The 21,641-nt window shown below is 35.3% G+C and overlaps 1 protein-coding gene across 1 annotated transcript; it reads left to right on the top strand.

Annotated features, from left to right (window-relative positions):
* The first annotated feature begins 95 nt into the window (after positions 1–95).
* LOC123306361 (activin receptor type-1) lies at positions 96–17,588 on the top strand. Its single transcript, XM_044888328.1, has 7 exons — positions 96–270; positions 329–571; positions 832–1,447; positions 5,448–5,670; positions 8,010–8,197; positions 8,332–8,557; positions 17,367–17,588. The coding sequence occupies exons 1-7, from the start codon at positions 204–206 to the stop codon at positions 17,514–17,516; spliced, it is 1,713 nt and encodes a 570-aa protein (XP_044744263.1). The 5' UTR covers positions 96–203; the 3' UTR covers positions 17,517–17,588.
* Positions 17,589–21,641: the final 4,053 nt, after the last annotated feature.

The following is a 21,641-nucleotide window of genomic DNA, read 5'->3' on the forward strand; positions in this document are numbered from 1 at the left end:
TGTTAATATGTATGCGTTATGTAAACATTTCGTTGATATCTTATATAAATAAAATAACTTTATCAACTTAATTATAGGACTGAGTCCATATAATAAAAATAATCACTTGATAGAACAGTCGATGTTGACAGAAAAATGTGAGGTTATTATCACAGAAAGTTGAAGAACAAAATATTAGAAAATATAAACATTAGAAGCGTCAAATGGCTTCGTTTCTATTTTATATTTATTTTTATCTATTTTCAACTGTTTTATGGACTTCATCCTTCGGTAAATGAAGGGATCAATTTATAATCATATTACCTCGAAATAACCGATTTGATTTCAGGCAAGATATCTGATGTTGGGATATCTTTACAAGAAGATTCTGATGAAGACATAACAGAAGATAGTGATCCTGGGGAGCCACCACCTAATGATCTAGAAGAATTGCAGAAACGTATTATCGATAAAAATATTCCAGGTGGAAAGAGATTCCGTTGTCACACTTGCGAGGCACCTAACTGTAACAATCCGTCAGTGTGTCTGGATGCCATTCAGTGTTGGAAATCTAGGGTCAGAGATCTAAATGGTTAGTGAGAACACTTCAAAATTTTCAGCATATCACTAGGATTCTCATTCTTCAATCGACTTCAGAACTGTTTAATTATTGACCAAATTTCAACTTCTATCCTTTGAGCACTCAGAAATCTTTCATGAAAATCTTACAGTTTGTATAACAGGAGTGCCCTTTAGAAGGTTACAAAGAATTATTTATTGTATCAATATCTGTGTGAATCTCACTAGATATTTATTGTTTGACCTGTGGTAATGATCTCGAATTCATTTTAGGTTTGGAAACTATATCCAGAGGCTGCACAAAAGAATCTGACCAGCTAGCATTCTTTTGCCACCCTCCCTCATACTCTGTCAAGGAAAAACGTCAAGCACGCGGCCAGTATCTGGTAGATTGTTGCACAAGCGACCTCTGCAACGATGGGGACTTTCCCGTCCTTCCTGCCATGTATGTGGAAAACGTCAATAATGCCGACCCCTTCCACTATATTTTAAAACTGATAGGGGCAGTTCTCCTGCCGATTGCCATTCTGATATTGTGCATCATGTTCGTGCTCTTTATCATGAAGCGAAAACACAGAAGAGAATTGTGTAACGAGAGCCGATACGATCCGGAATCATATTATGCGTCAGATGATCTTTTGAGGGCCACCGCTGCCGGAGACAGTACCCTCAGGGAGTACCTGGAGCATTCCATGACTTCGGGAAGTGGATCCGGACTGCCCCTTCTGATACAGAGAACGTTGGCGAAACAGATCTCGTTGGCGGAATGCATCGGTAAAGGTCGTTACGGTGAAGTTTGGAGAGGAATCTGGTACGGTGAAAATATAGCGGTTAAAATATTTTTCTCCAGAGATGAGGCCAGTTGGGCGAGGGAGACCGAGATCTATAGGTGAGTTAAGAAAATTATTATAGGCTGTTCCGAATTCCATATCCAGTAAGGGGATTTTGGAAATTACAACAGATATTTGGTTTTTTTTCTGATAAAGAATGGTGAAAACTGTAGCCTCCTTCTATTTTTTGTTTTAGAGTTAAATGAAAGTTGAGGTTTTGTCAATTTCAGAAACTTTTCACAACTTCCCTGTTTTCGAAGCTTCAGATCTGAAAGTTAAACCTTCTCCAGGCACTTTTTTGGACAAAGTCTAGAGGCCTTCTGTAGATATTCTTTTCTTTTTGTGATTTTGAGTTGAATTCGTCATCTTTGAATTGGAAAAAAATTACAAAATTCGAAAATATACAGGGTCCTGCAATAGTGCGTTAGGCTTCCATAGCTGCCAAACCAAACATTTTAGGAATTTAGTTGGAAAGCATTCCCTTTGTACTTTCAATTCTGCATCTCGGGAAATTATTTTCTGATATACAGGGTGTTCCCAAATTAAATTATACAACAAATGAGTGATTTTTTAAATGGAACACTCCTTATATTTATGCATATTTTCAATGCTCTTCAAAGCCTCTACCATGATGCAAAATATTAGGGATATGTTTTCAACGGTACAGATCTTATTCAGAAAAAACAGCAAAATTTGGACAAAACAGTAGTTCGGTAAAAGCCCTTTACCGATTTCCAAAAGCGATAGAAACATGAATTTGATCAGGATTTCTTTTAACTTAAGAATTTGCCTAGTCATCGTTCCTAAATGATCAACCTCTCTTATACAGGGTGTCCGTTATCAATGTCCAAATATGAAGAATTTCAAATTGTCTTTTCTCCATTTTTTCAAATGTAACACCCAGTATTTTTTCCATGATGTTGTACACAGTTCAAAACCTTACATTTTTTCAAAAGTAACCAAAGGGCTATTTTCACTCCTGCGTCCAGCAGGAACGAAAAATGAAATCAGAGCGGAAAATTCTATTTGAATATTGGATATAAAAACAAACGGGCGTTGAAAAAAAGAAAGAAAAATTTTCTTTATCCATTTCATGAATAATAATTTTTTTGGATGCCGGAAAAACTCTGTAATTGTTAGAATACACAAGTTACCAATAAATACCTATTTATGTGTTACTTATTTGGACAAACATTAACATTTTCATGTTGAACTTCAAGGATTATGATTTTGGAAGGGTTTTTAAGTTTTTCAAAAATTGGTCATTCAGTTTGGCTCCATTGTGTGGCTCATTTAAAATATCCGTTAGTTATTATGTACATTATTCCTGAAATTTTTGGTTGAAATGTCATTCTTCGTGTCTGTTGTACTCAGGAGTGAAAATAATCCTAAGGTTACTCCTGATAAAATGTTAGGTTCTAAACTGTGTACATTATCATGGAAAAAATACAGGGTGTTACATTTCGGAAAATCGAGAAAAAACAATTTGAAATTCTTCATATTTTGACATTGATAACGGACACCCTGTATAAGAGAGGTTGATCATTTAGGAACGATTAGTAGACAAAGTTAAAAGAAATCCTGATCAAATTCATGTTTCTATCGCTTATGGAAATCGGTAAAGGACTTTTACCGAACTAATGTTTCGTCGAAATTTTGCAGTTCTTTTCTGAATATGATCCGTACCGTTGGAAAAATATCCCTAATATTATTCATCATGCGTAGAGGTATTGAAGAGCATTGAAAATATGCAAAAATATAGGTGGTGTTCCATTCAAAAAATCACTCATTTATTGAATAATTTTATTTGGGAACACCCTGTATATCAGAAAATAATTTCCTGAGATGCGGAATTGAAAGTACAAAGTGAATGCTCTTCAACTAAATTTCTAAAACGTCTGGTTTGGCAGCTATGCTGTATACTAGGTTGTTCACAACGATAGCCTGTTGGACGTTTATGGAGGACTAATCATAATTTTGTGTTAAAAATTTTCATGTTGCAACTTCCTGTTTTACTGGAACAAGCCTATCACTTTTTTTTATTTGGCAGGATTGACGGATAAATCGTATTTTCCAACATTTCAAGATAAATTTCGCCATTTAAATTACCAGGAATAAACAGAGGTTCAATTAGGTGGTCTCCAAAATTACATCATTGTAAAAATAACCAAAATATTCGAGGTGGCTCATTTGAGCTAAAAAATTGGTTCTACCCTATAAATTTGAGGGGTTGAAGCGCCCCTTCTTAGGAGGTTGCTCCTTATAGAAACACAAACAATTTTTTAGCTCAAATGAGCCACCTCGAATATTTTGGTTATTTTTACAATGATGTAATTTTGGGAGACCACCTAATTGGACCTCTGTTTATTCCTGGTAATTTAAATGGCGAAATTTATCTTGAAATGTTGGAAAATGCGATTGATCCTTCAATAACAGAAAAATTAGAAAGCGATCCTCCTCGCTGTAAAGAGACTTTCAATAGCTTTCAAACGAAGTATCCCTCAACCCCTCCCCCCTATTCAATTTTGAGGGGTTGAAGCTCCCCAAACAGAATAATTCGACGTGTTTCGGGAAATTTTTCCATTCACTATGGGGTAAGAAATATACGGGGGTGGCTCGTCTGAGATGGAACACCCGGTATTTTTTATTATTACGATCGATTTTTCGTTCAAAACTTTTAGATTTATAAAGGAAAAACTTGAAATAAGGGAAAACGGCAATTTTGAACACCTAAATTCGTCTGTGACTTTCGGAAAACGCAGAAGGAAAATTCGATGTTCCTTTAAATGATTTTTTCATTGGAGGAGTTCAGAAATACAGGGTGCGGCACGGAGGATGGATGGTTTTAAAAAAATAATAAAAGCGTTAATTATTACTCAAAAACACATTTATTGACGGAATCAGATTCTCAAGGAAATAGCATTTGAGACAGTCAAGTGTGGAAAATCACATCAGGCCTGTGGTGGCCGAAATCGGTGATGCAGTGCTGGAGGCGCTCTTGGAAGTTCGCGTAGACTCTCTCCAACATCGCTCTCTCAACTTGGGCAACTTCCACGCGAATAGCCCTTTTCAATTCGTCCAGAGTTCGGGGCTTGGTCTCGTATACTCTAGACTTGAGGTGTCCCCATAAGAAAAAATCGCATATGGATAAATCTGGGGACCGGGGAGGCCAATGAACATCGCCAAACCTGGAAATAAGGCGACCAGGGAAGAGAGGGCGAATAACGTCCATTGATGCTCTGGCTGTGTGGGCGGTCGCCCCATCCTGTTGGAACCACACACGTCGGATTGGAACACGTTGCCGTCGTAATTCGGGGATAAAGAAGTTGTTGATCATTTCGACGTACCGCCCTGAGTTCACGGTAACAGCACGACCATTAACGTCTTCGAAGAAGTAAGGGCCAATGATGCGAATTTGCGATACAGCGCACCAAACCGTAACTTTTGGGCTGTGCAGCATCTTTCGTGTAAGTGTTGTGGATTTTCATTAGCCCAATAACGGCAATTCTGCCGGTTAACCATGCCGTTGAGGTGACAGTGGGCTTCGTCACTCATGAACAAAATGAGGTTCTCATTTTGATCGATCAGTATAAATTATAATATAATAATAAATGCTAGGAACACACGAGTCTAACGGCACCTTCCCCACTTCTCTCGTCCTCAGTGGGGGAAAGTTATGCCCATCTGAAAAACGTCCGCCCTGCGTGCCGCACCTTGTACTTGTCAACCTCGACAAAATACTCACAATGGAAATTTTTAGATTCTATTTGTGCTATTGTGTTACCTTTGATCATTCAAATATTTAAATGTGTTTCAAATTAAATTTTTTTACATAATTTGGGATTTGTTGTGTGTTTTGTGCATGACATTGATGGTTCAGTAATAGAAAAAATCACATTCATGTGATTCATTTAAAAAAAAAGTTAATAATTAATTTGACTCTTTAGATAAGTGTCCAATGACCAATTCATAACCTATCCCTTGCTGTATTTTGATCTTCATGCACTTTATTTTGATAGTTATATCGTAGAAAATCTTAATTTGCTTATTTTTTTTCAGCACGGTGTTACTGCGTCACGAAAATATACTCGGATACATTGGTTCAGATATGACTTCTCGAAGCTCCTGCACCCAACTTTGGCTAATAACTCATTATCACTCTCTGGGCAGCCTGTACGATCATTTGAATCGTACCTCGTTGAGTCATCACCAACTTATGAAGATATGTTTGTCGATTGCGAACGGTCTGGTTCATCTACATACCGAAATATTCGGTACCCAGGTAAGGAAGAAATCATTTAGTGGAATTTGCAGGTCTACTCTTCGTTTTTTTTTTGGGGTTTTTTCGATGTCGTAGAACGAAAATGTTCTTTTTTCCATGTATGAGAAGTTGGCAACGAAAATTCGTGTCAAATAGGGAATACTCCTTGCGACAAAAATGATGTATTTTTATGAAATATCTTTGAAACGTCACATTTTGAAACAACCGTTTCCCAAAAAAAAATTATTTCAAGTACTTAAAAATGAAAAATAAAAATGGGTATTTAAAATTTAGAGCGTTTTGTGTCGATTGCACAAGCTGGCAACGTCGACTGAAATATGCGTTGATCATTAAGGACAACAAATACATTATCTTGATGAGATAGACAAAGATGGCTGTCTATGAAGTCTGCGACGAACGAGGAAGGTCGTAAAATTTTATGGCCGGTTGCTGTTGAGGCTCGCCAGTAAGTACGCGCCTTATGATGACTGTGAATAAACAGCTCTTATTTTATAAACAAGCTGATCGGACATTGTTCTTTTTATTTTCTAGTAAGCGCTGTTGCCAAATCGTAAATTTGAAACGAAGCGATTTAAATTTTAAAATCCCATATTTGAAGATTGATTTTGAACAGCTTCCGTGGTGAATTTGGAAAATTCTTGAATGAAACTCATAATTATTCAGTTTAAACTTTAATATGCAGTGATAACCCAAATTGAGGAGAATTCCCCATTGAAAATAGTTAGCAGTATTTGCAACACAAACTTAGCACAATTCGGCACAAAAATTTATTTATCGTGTGTGGACACAGATCCTTTTTCCACAACCTTTGAATACAAAGAAATCAATTCAGGAGTTTTTCGGTAGTTTGTTTTCCTATCAAAAAGCTACTCTTAAATTGATTGATTTAAGGCATACCAAATCTAGTTATTTGCATGGAAAATACAATACAAATAGGGAATGGGTATCTCTGTTGGGAATTAACGGATAATTACAAGAATGTCAAATTCCTCAAAAAAATCATCTTGCATCAATGGAAGTCAAAAGAATTAAAGGAAATTTCAAGGCAAGAGGAACTTCACCTTTAAACAAAAATTTCACATGAATTAACCATTAACTGGACAACTGGCTCGTATTTATGGCTGTTTATTTTTAATACTCTGATATATTTATTGATCCCTTAAGACATTTACTATGTATAGGACAAGTCAAATGAAAAATAGAAAAATTAATTTTCTCTAACTTTTTCTACGATGATATTCGTCGAAAATCCTGTAGTAGCTTTTCGCATTCGTTTACCCTAAAATAAATTTCTTAAATGGCGTCACTTTTTTGGGTTTCCCAATAGAAGAAAATTCTTTGTCATCCTCTTCATTCACAATCTTTCTGATTGTGGAAATATTCAGCTGAAATATAAGTATAAGTAAGAATTCTCATTCAAATAATAGGCAACCTAGCTACCTACTATTTGAATGAGAATTCTAAATAGCACTTACGGAAACTCTGTCTTCTCTCTTTTTTAAATCAATTTCGGCATTTTGTAATATTAATTGATATTAGTTCTTACAACGGCGTTATGACATTAACGACATTTCATGAGTGCCAATCTAACTTCGTTCTAATTACAAAAACATGAGAAAATTATTTCATGGCCAACCAAGTGCTGAAATAATAGTGAATGGAGTATATTCGAGCATTTTCTGAAAGAAGAAATTTCCAAAATTTAGCTCTATAGCTTCAAATTTTCGACTTGTAGAGTGTCCAGAATTTTTTTTGAGATTCTGAATTCACGTCCTCTGAAGGGATTTCTTGATAATTTTTTTCTTAATCTCCGCTTACTTGAGCTTGAAGAACCACCATAGCCAAAGATTATAGCTTAGAAAGATAGGAAACGCCCTTACATCTCAAGTACTAAAAACCGACTACATTTTGGCTTATGTTTGCCACATTTGACAATGAGATGGCGCTGAAAACGTAAAGTTCATCAATCCATTTCATTTGATGCACAGTTCTTCAACATGCAATAATTTTCGAACGATATCTTGAATTAGACAAAAAAAATAATAATCAGCAACTAGAACGAGCTAGATAAAAAAAAACGGTACGAGAATCAAAACATTCACAACCTCTTTGATCAAAATGGCCATCTGAAATCTTACAAAAAATGTTTCTGCAAATGGCCATCGAATTAATATTTCATTCAGTCTTAGGGTCTTAGTAACACATTTGAAATACAGATGGCGCTCACATCGCTTAGTCGCTCGGTTCCCCATCTTTCTACTCTATAATCTTTGACCTTGCTTTAATGAATATACCTACCATATCCACATATTTTTACTATGAATCTTATTTCATTTTAGGGCAAACCTGCCATCGCCCATAGGGATATAAAAAGTAAAAATATCCTCGTCAAAGCGAATGGCACGTGTTGCATAGCGGATTTCGGTCTAGCTGTCATGCATTCCCAGACCAATGACAAGCTAGACATAGGTGACAATCCGAAAGTGGGCACCAAAAGGTACATGGCACCCGAAGTACTTGATGAAACGTAAGTTAGATCCCGATTTTATTTTTAGTATACGTTGTTTGTCTCTGACTTGTACAGGGTGTCCCAAATTCGATATCCCGTGAGGGAATGTCCGAAACTAGGAAAACATTTCAACATTTTTCCGATTATTTCAGGATTCAAATGGACTATTTCGACTCGTTTCGTCGTGCCGATATTTACGCCTTCGGTTTGGTGATATGGGAGGTGTGTCGTAGGACGGTGAGCAACGGCATTGCGGAAGAATATAAGCCGCCCTTCTCAGATGTGGTACCGAGCGATCCAAGCTTCGAGGAGATGAAAAAAGTTGTTTGTACCGATCAGCAACGACCGTGCGTGCCTAATAGGTGGTCTAGTGACGTGGTGAGCATTCTATATTTTTTATATTATTATTCATGAACATATAAGTCTTCGACCTGTACATGTATTTCATCAGGGGATTCCTGAGTTAAAAAGAAATTTTTTTCCAATTCTGCTCGGTTAAAAAGTTACATTCTATTGAGTTATATCTCACAAACGATTTTATCCATTGGAAAGATATTCGGAAGATTGTTTCTCGATTTTGACCATAACATACCATAAAAATACCAGATATTCATATAATCGAACTTTTTGAAGTAAGCAAAACAGCTAGAAAAGTTCTTTTCTGTAAGTGCAAAGTAGAAGTGAAAAAATTGCTCCTCACAGAATCTAATTATTCTGGGCTATTTTGATCTTAGGCTCCTATAAATCTTAGTTTTGCACATCCTTTGACCCCTGAACCTACTGAGTGGGTATATATATTCTTTTGATAAAGAGTATTACAATTTTTAACATCAAACAATAATTATAGCAGGTGTAAAATATACAGTTTCAGCAGAGGTTAAGGGGGTACGAGCTTAGGAAAAAACCCTAGTAAAAGAACCTTTCTCCCTGCAATCCCTCACTCTGCAGAAACTGATTGGCAAACCTTGGCATGGAAGGCACCAGAACGAGGTCAACCTTGATTACGTCGACATATCTGCGTCGAACTACTGGTTGACTTCCGGAAGGTTGTTTCCTGAGACAGAGGGCTTCATGCTCGCCATCCAGGATCAGGTGATTCCAAGAAGGAACTACATGAAATATATCGCCAAGGATGCATCAGTGGCGGACGATAGCTGTCGTTATAGCTGTGCGACACATAAAACTATCCAGTACATCACCGGGGGATGTCAGAAGTTCGCGGGCACGGAGTACAAAAATAGACATGATGCTGTTGCCAAGATTCTTCACCAAGAATTGGCACTAAAACACCAACTTCTAACTTCGAAAAAGGTTCCTTATTACAATTACCATCCGGATGCTGTGCTGGAAAACGAACATCACAAGCTCTACTGGGATCGCACGGTTCTCACAGACCGAAAAATAACCCACAATAGACCAGACCTCATATTGCTCAATAAGGATGAGGACAGAGCACTATTCATCGATGTGACGATTCCAAATAATAACAATCTTCTAGATAGGCACACTGAAAAAATTTCAAAATACAGAGAACTCGAGGAACAAACCAGGAGACAGTGGAAGCTGAAAGATATAAAGACCATCCCTATTGTCATATCATCTACAGGCCTAATACCGAAGAAACTACCAGAGAACTTGAGGTAACTTCAGTTGGACAAAATATCTATAGGGGATAGCGGTACTGCTGGGAACGGCGAGAACTGTACGCAAGTACCTACATGGGAAATTCAGAGGAACACCGTCTGCTCCGACAGGAAGTGCGGGTGGAGCAGGAATCCAACCGGCGACAGGGAGTCGAGGAGCGTCCCGGACCCGACCACCACCATGAGCCCGAAAACCTGGAAAGGGCTCCAACAGAGCTTAATCCTTTTGATATCTGAGATATTTGGGATAAGTGAATTTTCCTCTGGAGAGGAGTTTTAAAGCCGCGGCTAAAGTCATAAAGGTCTTTATTTCTATATATGATGAAACTGTTTACAAAATATGCTGAAATATTTTACATTGAAGGGCATCTCGCACTGCAAAAATTGATCCTTCGTTCGAAAAAAAAAATCCAGGGAGTCTTCTCCAAGTTACCAGAAAATTTTATCTGAACCAAAAAAAAGGCAGGAAAATGTGATATAATGTGTAATATCTTCCAGAATAATTACTACGTTGGATTTTTAGAATTTTATTTAGGCATCGATATAATTCTCATTCGATATCTAGCATACAACAAAGATTATAGAGTAGAAAGATTGGAAACGCCCTCATATCGCTAGTACTAACAACCGACTACATTTTGGCCAGTGAAAACACGCGTGACAATGAGATGGCGCTAAAAACGCACTGTCAATACAGGAAAACTTTTTGATAACAGTTTTCTGTTTTTTGATTGAGGAGCGCGAAATTCGAATTCTCTTTCTCGTATTGCATTCCAATATTGACTTTGTTTCTAACAGAATACAAACATCCTGAGCGACAAAACAAAAGTATGGTTTTGCTTTGTGATCAGGATGTTAGTTTTCATCTAAACATTGTTTGGAATCAATTGATATCAACGAAAAACGCTGTTGGATGTGCTATATGTTTATTTGCAATTCATAAAAAATTTACAAAAATTGAAATAGTGGGCAATAAATGAAGCTTTAACTAGGACACTAAAGTATATGGTGATCTGCTATACGTTGAAGGTGTTGTTTCTGTACAATAGGTTGTTCTGAATTCATGAACTTAGTTGAATTTGTAAAATATAAATATATCAGAAATTAATATGAACCAATATTCAATATACCATCATAGCATACTTCCAGTTACTTACACATTCAGGTATTATTTAAAGAATTTTCAGAACCACACTTAAAAAAAAAAACTTACAGACATATGCAAGACCTGTATGTCAGTATAGTTTCTTGGTGGTTTTTTTATGATTTCCTTATGATATGGTATCTTCATGACACAATATACAAATTGATTAATGAATGAACAAAACACTCACAGCAGGTTTCATAAAATTTTGACTTTCCAAACAACAATTTGACAGTCACTCGGTTCCCAAATGGAAATCAATAAAACCTCTGCATATCTGAATATATTGAAAGAGTAGCAATTGAGAATCATTGAATGGACGTATCATAAAGGTCATAATTTCCCCTTAATAGGCCGTTCATGCAAGGGATGCTTTCTGCATACAACAATTTACGTCGATGAACAGTTCTCAATTGACCTGCAGTAAAATGTTCATTGCACATGGTGTAGTTAGTAGTGTTTGCTGAAGTAATTGTTTTCAAGCCCTGAGAATTTTATCCACTTCGGAGCACTGATAATTAGAATCAATGAATGACCGATTCACATGTTCCGACTTTCAATACTTACGCTTCCATTTTCCTTAGTTGAGTGAAAAACTTAATCACGTAAAATACATTTTATTATTTGATCCACCGTTCTTCACCATTCAATAATTTTCGAACAATATTTTGATGTTTTCACCAAGAAATAAGACAAAAAACTTCAAAAATCAGCAACTAGAACGAGCCAGATAAACAAAAAGCGGAATGAGAATCAAAACATTCAAAACCTCTTTGATCAAAATTGACATCTGAAATTTTGAAAAAATGTCATTTATTTCTGCAAATGGCACTCAAATTAATATTTTAACCAGTCTTAGTAACACGATTAAGCGTCTTAATCGATGTCTTAAAGCGTCTTTAAGCGTGACGTCATTAATTTTGTTGTCGCAAAAACAGAATATCGCTGATGGTTGAGTCATCTGTCGTTGTCATTAGACAGCAAATCGAATTGTGAATTTTTCAATTTCTGTTCTTTGGCTATTATTTGAAAAATATTTATTTATTCTAAATGATAATGCAGAAACTGCATTATTGGCAATAAAAGCACTCTTCCCTAGTAGGAATTCAAATCAAATTCGATATAAACAACATATTCTCCCTTCTTCTTTATATTACCTCTTTCCGCTTAAGAAGTTCTGTGCTTAAGACGACACAGGCCAGAGACAAGATGACTCTATGACACAGGCGCTCTCCACAGACCGCCAGGTTCCGCTTAAAGCGTCTTAAAGACTGACGTCATGACTTATTCGCTCGAATAGCACCGCTTAAAGACGCTTCACGCGTCTTAATCGCGAAAATATGGCTCAAAAAACACGCGTGACACACAGATGGCGCTCAAATCGCTTTAGTCGCCTCGTTTCCCATCTTTCTACTCTATAATCTTTGGCATACAACTGATGGGCCTGACTCCGTCTCATTGAACATTACCATCATTGGAACATGTGGTGTTTCTCGGATAACGAATACATACATTCAATACATAACATAATGAATTATATTCTATATGACAGAATGACCTGAAATTCACAATCCAATTCCAAAAAAGGTTCGGAAACTGCATGAAAAGCCCTAAAACCATTCTGAAATTTATATATGGAACAAGGATTAACAAGATGATTTATGGTTTCTTCTGGTTCCCCGCATTCACAACTAGGGCTTTCAACTCTGAATTCCACCGGAAAAGCATACTATTGCAACGTCCGTGACCTGTTCTTATACGATTTGGAATACACCACATTTTCCTGGGAAGATCAAAACCAGGAACTCTATTCGAGGGATCAGTTACTAATTCTTTGTTGAAAATAATGCACCTATTCCATTCAGACTGCCAAAGGTCTTTGTCCCTTATATTCTAATTGAGGAAGGAGTTGAACCATTTAGGGTTTACGCTATTTCAATCTAGGAATCGTATTTTATGGAATATAGGACAGAATTGGAAATGAGTCGGAAAAGGAGTGGAATTTATTCCAAGAATTTATAAACGCAGTCTGTGTACGAATATGGGGCTGTGCAATATTTGAAAGAGCTGTTAACCATTGAATAGGTGTAGTTCAGATAGTTCCAGTAATAATTCTCATAGCAAGATTCATCTATGCATCAATTTTTTGCACATGAGCAGTATTAATCCAAACGGGGCAACAATATTCTGCAGCCGAAAAAACCAAAGCTAGGGCTGTCGTTCGAAGAGTAGCTGCATCAGCACCCCATGAAGGACCAGCGAGTTTATGCAGGATATTATTCCTAGTTTTTAACTTCAGGCGCAAATTTTCCAAATGCGCTTCGAAATTTAGCGAGGAATCCAGCTTAACTCCTAGATATTTCGTATTGAAGTTATGTTCCAAAAAAGAATTACCGAAAACTACGCTCAACTTTCTATATTTTTGATGATTATTCCAATGGAAACACGAAACCTCGGTGTTATTTGGGTTAGGACGCAAACGCCACTCGATAAAGTAGTTTCTCAAATGTTCTGAATCTGTAGATATACCTACTTCATTCAAATTTATTTTAGCAGCCGGTTGGCCATGAAATAATTTTCTCAAGTTTTTGTAACTAGAACGAAGTTAGGTTGGCACTCATGAAATGTCGTTAATGTCATAACCATAGAAATACCAAAAGAAAAGAAGTCCGACTCCCGTACTAAATTTATTGACACTGTTTGTAATCTATGATTTCTAGGCACTACAACAGCGCTGCTCCAAAATCGCACCGACGGAAATCGGAACTAATGCTCTGCGGCATCGGTCGTAGGTGGCGGGCCAAAACCTATTCATTCGATTTGAAATTTTGAACCCCAGTAGACTTTGCGTCGTCTTACTTGTAATTCACAAATTAAACTATTTCATTCATTTGCAACAAAACTAAAGATACTACATTAGGTACAGATAAATCGATGACAAATTTGTTGATTGAAAAATGAATCGTGTTTTTTTTTTCAACTATTGAATTGTAGGTACAGAAACAATTAAAATTGAAGACTGAAATTACCCACCATGGAACTAAAAAGGTACCATCTAATAAAACGACTGCATTGCAGGGGGTGTTGTAAAAGTATTCAAGTACAAATTATTGGAAAATAAAATAAGAGCAGTTTAGGAAAGAGCGGAATTTTTATTAACCCTTAAACCATATCTCTAAGAAGTTGTTCTGCAGAAAATGATATTGGTTAGGAATATAACGACATAACTATTACAGTAAACCAGCAATGAATTATAGGTAATCTTGTAATTGCTTCTGTTGACTGGATATTCGAAGTCTTCTCTTCGGTAAACTCTCTGTTTCTTCTGGTAAACCATTTTCGAGAAAAATTTGTTGAAGGAATGTTGAGTTTTCAAATACTGAAAATACATCCATAAATAAGTAGGTACTCAGTTGCAAAATTGTACTTCATCTCAAATTAGTAGGATTTTAAAAGGGTTTTGTATGAACTTTGGGTATTCAACTCGGTCGTATTCAAACTCAATGGTATTATTTTTTGAACCAATATGATATAGAATCATATTTTCCACCTTTTTGGACAACACAAAAAGCACTCCTTGTGGCCAAGCGGCCTGTTATGAGATCTAAAGAATAGCCACAATTGAGTTGGAGTGATTTTGGCGACAGCGGTCTCATCGAACAGCTGGCCTTAAACCAAGTCAACTTTAAACGTGTTAAAATACAATTTTTCTTTGAAGAACTTATACTTTCTCAAGCCAACGGTGAGCAGACAAATTCCAAGCTTCATGATTACACAAACATAATTATCAAAAAACCAATCACTTACCAGTAAAGCAAGAAACGGAACTAGAAGAACGTATATGATTCCCACTAGTCAAACAAATTATTGAAAAAATAAGAACATTTCTTGGAAAAACTTCGCCAAAATAAATCTGTCATCAGAACAGTATTTCATAGATTGAAAATCTATGTAGGATTTCTATCAAAGATATTATTTTTGATTTCTATAGTAACACGACTCGACGCTAGCGCCCCAAAGTAATCGCACCGGTTGAAGGGCGAACTAAAGCGGTTGCATTTCTGCCTATAGAAGTTGGAAGGGGTTGGTCATAACGCCGTTGCCACAACTAATATCAATTTTTATTACGAAAATGCCGAAAATGACTGAAAAAAGAGACAGGGTTTCAGGAAATGCTATTTAGAATTCATCAGGTCCGCTCATTCAAATAGTTTTACCCTGATATTCTAAAATCCACAATACGTCAGACGGTAGCGGACATATTCTATGGAAGAGAATTTATATAACGTTTCATCTGAATCTAAACGACTTATATTTCAGCTGGATATTTCCACAATCAGAAAGATTGTGAATGAAGAGGATGACAATGAATTTCCTTCTATTGGGGGACCCAAAAAAGTGGTGGCATTTGAGAATTTTATGTTTGAGTGAATTAATGCGAAAAGTTTACTACAGGATTTTCGATAAATGTCAGCGGAGAATAAGTTTCCTAAAATGGATTTTTCTATTTTTCGTTTGACTTGTCCTATACATTGTAAATGTCTTAAGGTACCAATAAATACCTAATTATCATTATTATATCAATGTATTAAGATGAACAGCCACAAATACGCGTCTGTTGTCCTGTTAATTGTTTATTCATGTGAAATTTCTGTTCAAAGGTGAAATTCATCTTGACTTGAAACTTCCTTTAATTCCTTGTACTCATATTGATGCAAGATTTTTGTTGAAGAATTTAACATTCTTGTAATTATCTGTTAATTCCTTCGAGAGATGCCCATTCCCAACCACTGCATCATATGCATTTCATCTACGAGTTAATATTTTTGAAATCTACAAATGATGTAAGCCAAAGAAGATAACGAACATTAACCCTCCTCAAGCTAGTGCATATTATGATATAATACTGATCTCTTATATTTTCCATGCAAATAACTGGATTTGGTATGCCTTCAATCAGTTTGTATAAACTTCAATTATGTCACATATTTTCCGAAGAGATTCGACATTGTGATAAAATACGTAATAACAGAAACTTTTACGTAGAACGGGCAACATAGCGTTGATTTAAAACCCAAAAATGTTTTGACAAGCGTCATAACCCCACATTTTCATACTATACAGAGTGAAATGTGTCAAATTTCCATGGCCAACCGACTGCTAAAATAAAGTTGAATGAAGTATAGATTATCATAGATTATTCTCTATTCATTTGAAATCAGAATGACGGAATGCGAGGGCGATATCATTAGCATAGACAGGTTGATTCATAACTATTGGGACATAGGCAAAGGGCAGATTGTTTGGACCAAAATATGGCGATAGGACCATATACCTCAATAAAATATTGCTGTGGAAAAAGATAGAGAGCGTTAAATTTGAATTTTTTATAAGGGCACAGAATAATATTTTCTTCGAAGTTCGAAAGTGCTTTATCAAAAGAATTAGAAAACGCATAGGAGGAGGCCACGTAGAACATTTAATTCAAGTTTATTCTTTTTATGTTACATTGTTTTTAATTATGCCTTATCGTCGAAATAAATAAATAAAATAAATAAATCATTACTTCAAATCCCCTTCCGATGCTCTGAACTGTTAAATTATGTTCTTCTTAAAAACGGATGAAAAAATATACAGTGAAATTATTAGCAAAAAAAACGAAAAAAAAATCAACTTTAACGCCCTCTATCTTTTACCACAGCAATATTTTATTGAGGTATATTTGGTCCTATCGCCATATTTTGGTCCAAACAATCTGCCCTTAGCTTATGTCCCAATGGTTATGAATCACCATGTATATAAATTTTTCAGAAGAAGTAGTAGGGATTTCACACAGATATAAATTGAAAAGAAGAGGTGTTAAAACTGATCCTTGTGGATATTTTTGTTTGATATTTTGTCGATTTCGAAAATGCGCCATAACTTCATTATTTTCGAAAATATCTAAAAACGATAAAAACTTTCTACAGGCAGTTTTCCACTTGGAACACGGCTCTATATTAATTTTTTTTCATATCTGTTGTACTAAGGGTGGAAAAAAACAACTTCGTTATTTCAAGTAAGTCAAAATAAATGTATGTAGATATGTTACCTTACATCCTCAAGGCAAAATCATCATAAAAGTGAAATAATCACTAACTGTTGAGTCCTATATTGCCTGGCCAGCAAGATCACCAGACCTCAATCGTTTGGATTTTTTCCTATGGCAATATGTAAAATAACCATAATAAATAGGGCTAATTAACGGGTTTCAGCGTATTCAGTTTGAGATATTGATTGAAGAAATATTAATTTCATTCCAGATTTATGCCCAACCCTGTATAAAGACCGTGTGTATTGGGACGAGGACAGAATACCTGTAATATTCGCGCGTTTAAATCCGCCATATTTTATTTTTCAGATCTTGAACGGCATGGTGAAAGTGATGAGAGAATGCTGGCACCAGAATCCAAACGTGAGACTTCCAGCTCTACGCATCAAAAAGACGTTGTTGAAATTAGGCAGCGGCGAGAACCTGATCAATTTAGACGACGTGGAGATATGTGTTTGATGCTGTCGACTAACTCGATCTCGAGTTTTAAGAGACAATAATAATAGACGGATAGAAGATTTCCGAGCGAAATTATACTTTTATTTGTCATTCGAGTTCAGTAATCGCCTGGAGGAACATTCGGGGAGTATTTTACTCATTGAAGATTATGAGTACGTGAATGAATCGACTTTTACTATATTTCGCAAGCAGACTTATCATTTATCTAACTTAATTTAATGTAATTCAGTTGGATTTATTTTATGTTGGTAACATAATCGATGTCCCTTCATCATTTTTTTAATTTCCTGCAATTTCAGTGTTAAGTATGGGAAATTTTAATTTAAGATTGATTCATGTCATTTTATGGCGGTTCTTTTGAGCTTTATCCTGGAGGAAGAACGTTATGACATGGTTCAATGTGAAATTCGCTGGCATTGTTCGTTTTCAAGTAGTTTTCCATCAGAATTTTGGATGAAGAAAGACGTTGGATCCTCAACAAATATTTATGAGTAGGTATTTATTTCATAATATTTCTTTTTTTTTATTTCATTTAAAAATTTCTCTTTTCCAATTCATCGACATTCTTATCAATCAATAAGCTCAAATTTTCAGTCATATCAATACGTCATATTTTCAAACATATCTCCTAGATATTGATTGATTTCGTATTTAATTTTTTCGTTTACCTCTTTGTACATATCTCAAAGGAAATTTTTTCATTATCGATTCACTCTTGGGTTCAGATCAAGGTTTTCCTTTTTTTTTCGCGAGATATTTAAAACGAAAGGTTTCGAAGGATTTTCTGATCAAGGTTGAGGGCTTTATGAGAGAAAAGTTAAATTTACAGATCGATTGGAACTTTAACTGAAGATTGCAAGCGGATAAATGATATTTGTGTAGGTGTTGAAAATTGATGATTTTCATTCGACATACAGGGTCTTTAACTCAATTTCCATTAGACTGGGGAATCGAGTGAGATTTTTCCTGTAAATTTTTGCATCATAATGGATGGCCGGAATGTATGTACAGGGTGGGCAAAATTCGATGGGATTGAATGGTATAGCTCTGTTACCGTGAGAGCTAGGGAAAAATGGATGGCACGTTTCCGACCTCGATTTTCAATAGATTCTTAATGGCCAAAACCGCATCGCTTTATCTTCTTTTGTTTTCAAGTTATAAGTGAAAACTCATTTTACGGCTCTTCGTATTGGTGCCTCTATTTCGTCAAGTGTCAGTGATATCGAAAAGCAAATGTTACATTCTACAGACACTTTTTCATGTAGAAATGCAGTGGCATAGTCAAAGATTTTTTTCACTCCGCCACTTCAGTAATATAGTGGTAACTTTTATTTTTTTAAATTTAAACCCTGTGTTATTTTTACATATTCCAGTTCCATATTTTTTTCTGATTCAGAATATATAACATACGTCGTGTCTCTGATTGTTCTTCCAATAAAAAACTCAAAAACTAGATTGGTCTCGTTGACAGGTCATTTTCATTGATAATAAATATAAATAAATAAATAAATCTTCATTGGTCCATTCAGAAGACATGGGAAGTATAGGACAGGTCAAAAAATTTGATAAAAAGTCAATATAACAATATTGACGTACACGCATATAAAAGACACAATAACAAACATCGCATCAGCAATCATAAAATGACTTGTAAACATTAATATAAAAATAGACAATAGATCCATCATACAACAAAAAAAAGATGATACAATCAAAGATTGCTGTCACTCAAATACTCCGCATCACTATAGTAAGCTTTTCTTAGGAGAAGTTCTTTTATTCGGTCTTTAAAAACTCTGAGGATCAGAACTTTATACAGGGTGTCCCAAAACTATTGAATCAAACGTCACACCACTATAGAGAGGATCAAATACTATCGAATGACACCAACATTAGTTGAGCGAAAATGTACCGTTTCTGAAAAAACCTAACCTAAAGTTGCCGATTTTCCAACTATCTTTTCAATCACAAGGCCAATTTGTGATAAAGTATAGCGTTTTTCTCCCATATTATCAACCCTATAGAGGGGGTTTATTCTGAGTAATAAAAATCATGTAGAAATAATAATTGTTCTAATTTACATTTACTTAGGTTATCGATTAACTACTTAAAATAATTTCAATTAGGGGAGATAAAATGATAATCTTTGTTCAATATAATTTAAAATCGATATCCTTTTTCACAAACTGGCCCTGTGATTAAGAAAAATAGTTCAAAAATCGGCAACTTTAAGTATTTTATTAAAATTCTGATTCTTTTGGAAACGGTACATTTTCGTTGAACTAATGTTGGTGTCATTCGATAATATTTGGTCTACTCTATCATGGTGTGACGTTTGATTCACTAGTTTTGGGACACCCTGTATTTACTAGGCACGTGGTTGTACAAGGCGAGGCCCTGATATGACATAGACGACTCAAACTTTTTTGTCCTATGTCGGGTAGTCATGAAAATTGATTTGATATGATCAGAACTTTATGCTCTAATGTTGTATCTGGTTATGAGAGATTTTGGAGATCATTCATTCTGGATATTCTAGTAGATGCTCAGGAATCGAGGAAATTATGAGAATTTCGTTGACTATTTCATATTTACCAATTTACGTCTACTAGTAGTGACACAGCCTTATCTGTGAAGGTATTTGAAAAGGTTTCATATTCAGTCGAATCCAGGTTTACACAATTTCCTGAAAGTGGTTCATTCCATATTGGAAAATTTTTCATCCTTTGAAATATCCGGAATGAAAGTTATCTTCAAAATCTCTCATATTAGTAATGATAAAGTGGTTTATTCTTTGAAATCTACAAGGTTGTTACAATTTTAACATCTGAATAATAAACCTAAGGAAATCCACTGAAGGCAAAGCCTGTGTCATTTAATAACCTGACACAATTTAGGAGCATAAAGTTCATTATCATATTATCAATAAAATGACCTGCCAACTAGACCGAACTAGTTTTTGAGTTTTTTATTAGATGAACAATTAGAGATACGTCTTATATTATAATAATATTAATTAATAATATTTTATATTATTAACATATGGGACTGGAACATGTAAAAATAACATAGTGTTTATCTTAAAAAAAATGAAAGTTACCACTATATCACTGAAGTGGCGTACTGAAAAAATCTTTGACTACGCCCATTATCTTAAAAAAAATGAAAGTTACCACTATATCACTGAAGTGGCGTACTGAAAAAATCTTTGACTACGCCACTGCATTCTACATGAAAAGTGTCTGTAATATGTAATATTTGTTTTTTCGATATCACTGATACTTTACGAAATAAAGGCACCAGGGGCCCGATTCTCGAATGTGTAGGAATGCAATCCTATAGGAAAAAAATGACATTTCCCATGGAATTTTCAAATTCTGTATTCTCGAACTGAAGTATGGGATCATATTCCTCTACATTTCAGAGGAATTGCTTCCTATGGTTTTTTCTATGGGAATGAGCTGTTTCCAGTGGGAAAATTTGACGTTACAGGGTCGTTTGACGTTTATGTTCTCATTTCGACAGTTTCGCGAATCAATATTTTTCGGAATTCAAGATTAGGAACATATTCATTCATTGAATTTTTTGAAATGTGCCTGGCTGGTCGCCATCTACACATGGAACGAGCTGCGTTGCAAACTCCGTCACAATAACTGATTATCATAACAATCACCAAACATTTTCGAAATATTTTCTTCACAAACGTCGACAACAGAAAATATTCAGAGACACTTTCTACTCCAAAATGTGACGTGAGGAAAAGTAATCATCCCACTGTAACGACCATTTCGGAAATATTTCCCCTGAATTTGGATGTTACAGTTTTATATCGAACATATTCTTTTTATCACATTTTATGATTATTTACCCCTTATCATGAAATATTCTTTTATATGTTTGAGAACAAAACAAACAGTAGAGAAAATTCAGCGTATATTATCATTGTAAACGAAATTATTATACAACAATTAACGAACAGGCTATGTGACAATAAAACAAGAATCTGAATAATAAATAATTAAACTCAACAAGAAACTTTTCAACAAACTAATCTGAAAACTTAATGCTGACTTAATAATATATGTACATATATAATTATTTGGTATATGCCTTTTCTTCGCCAAT

The sequence above is a fragment of the Coccinella septempunctata genome, chromosome 2, assembly GCF_907165205.1.
Source record: "Coccinella septempunctata chromosome 2, icCocSept1.1, whole genome shotgun sequence".
Taxonomy (NCBI): Eukaryota; Metazoa; Arthropoda; class Insecta; order Coleoptera; family Coccinellidae; genus Coccinella; species Coccinella septempunctata.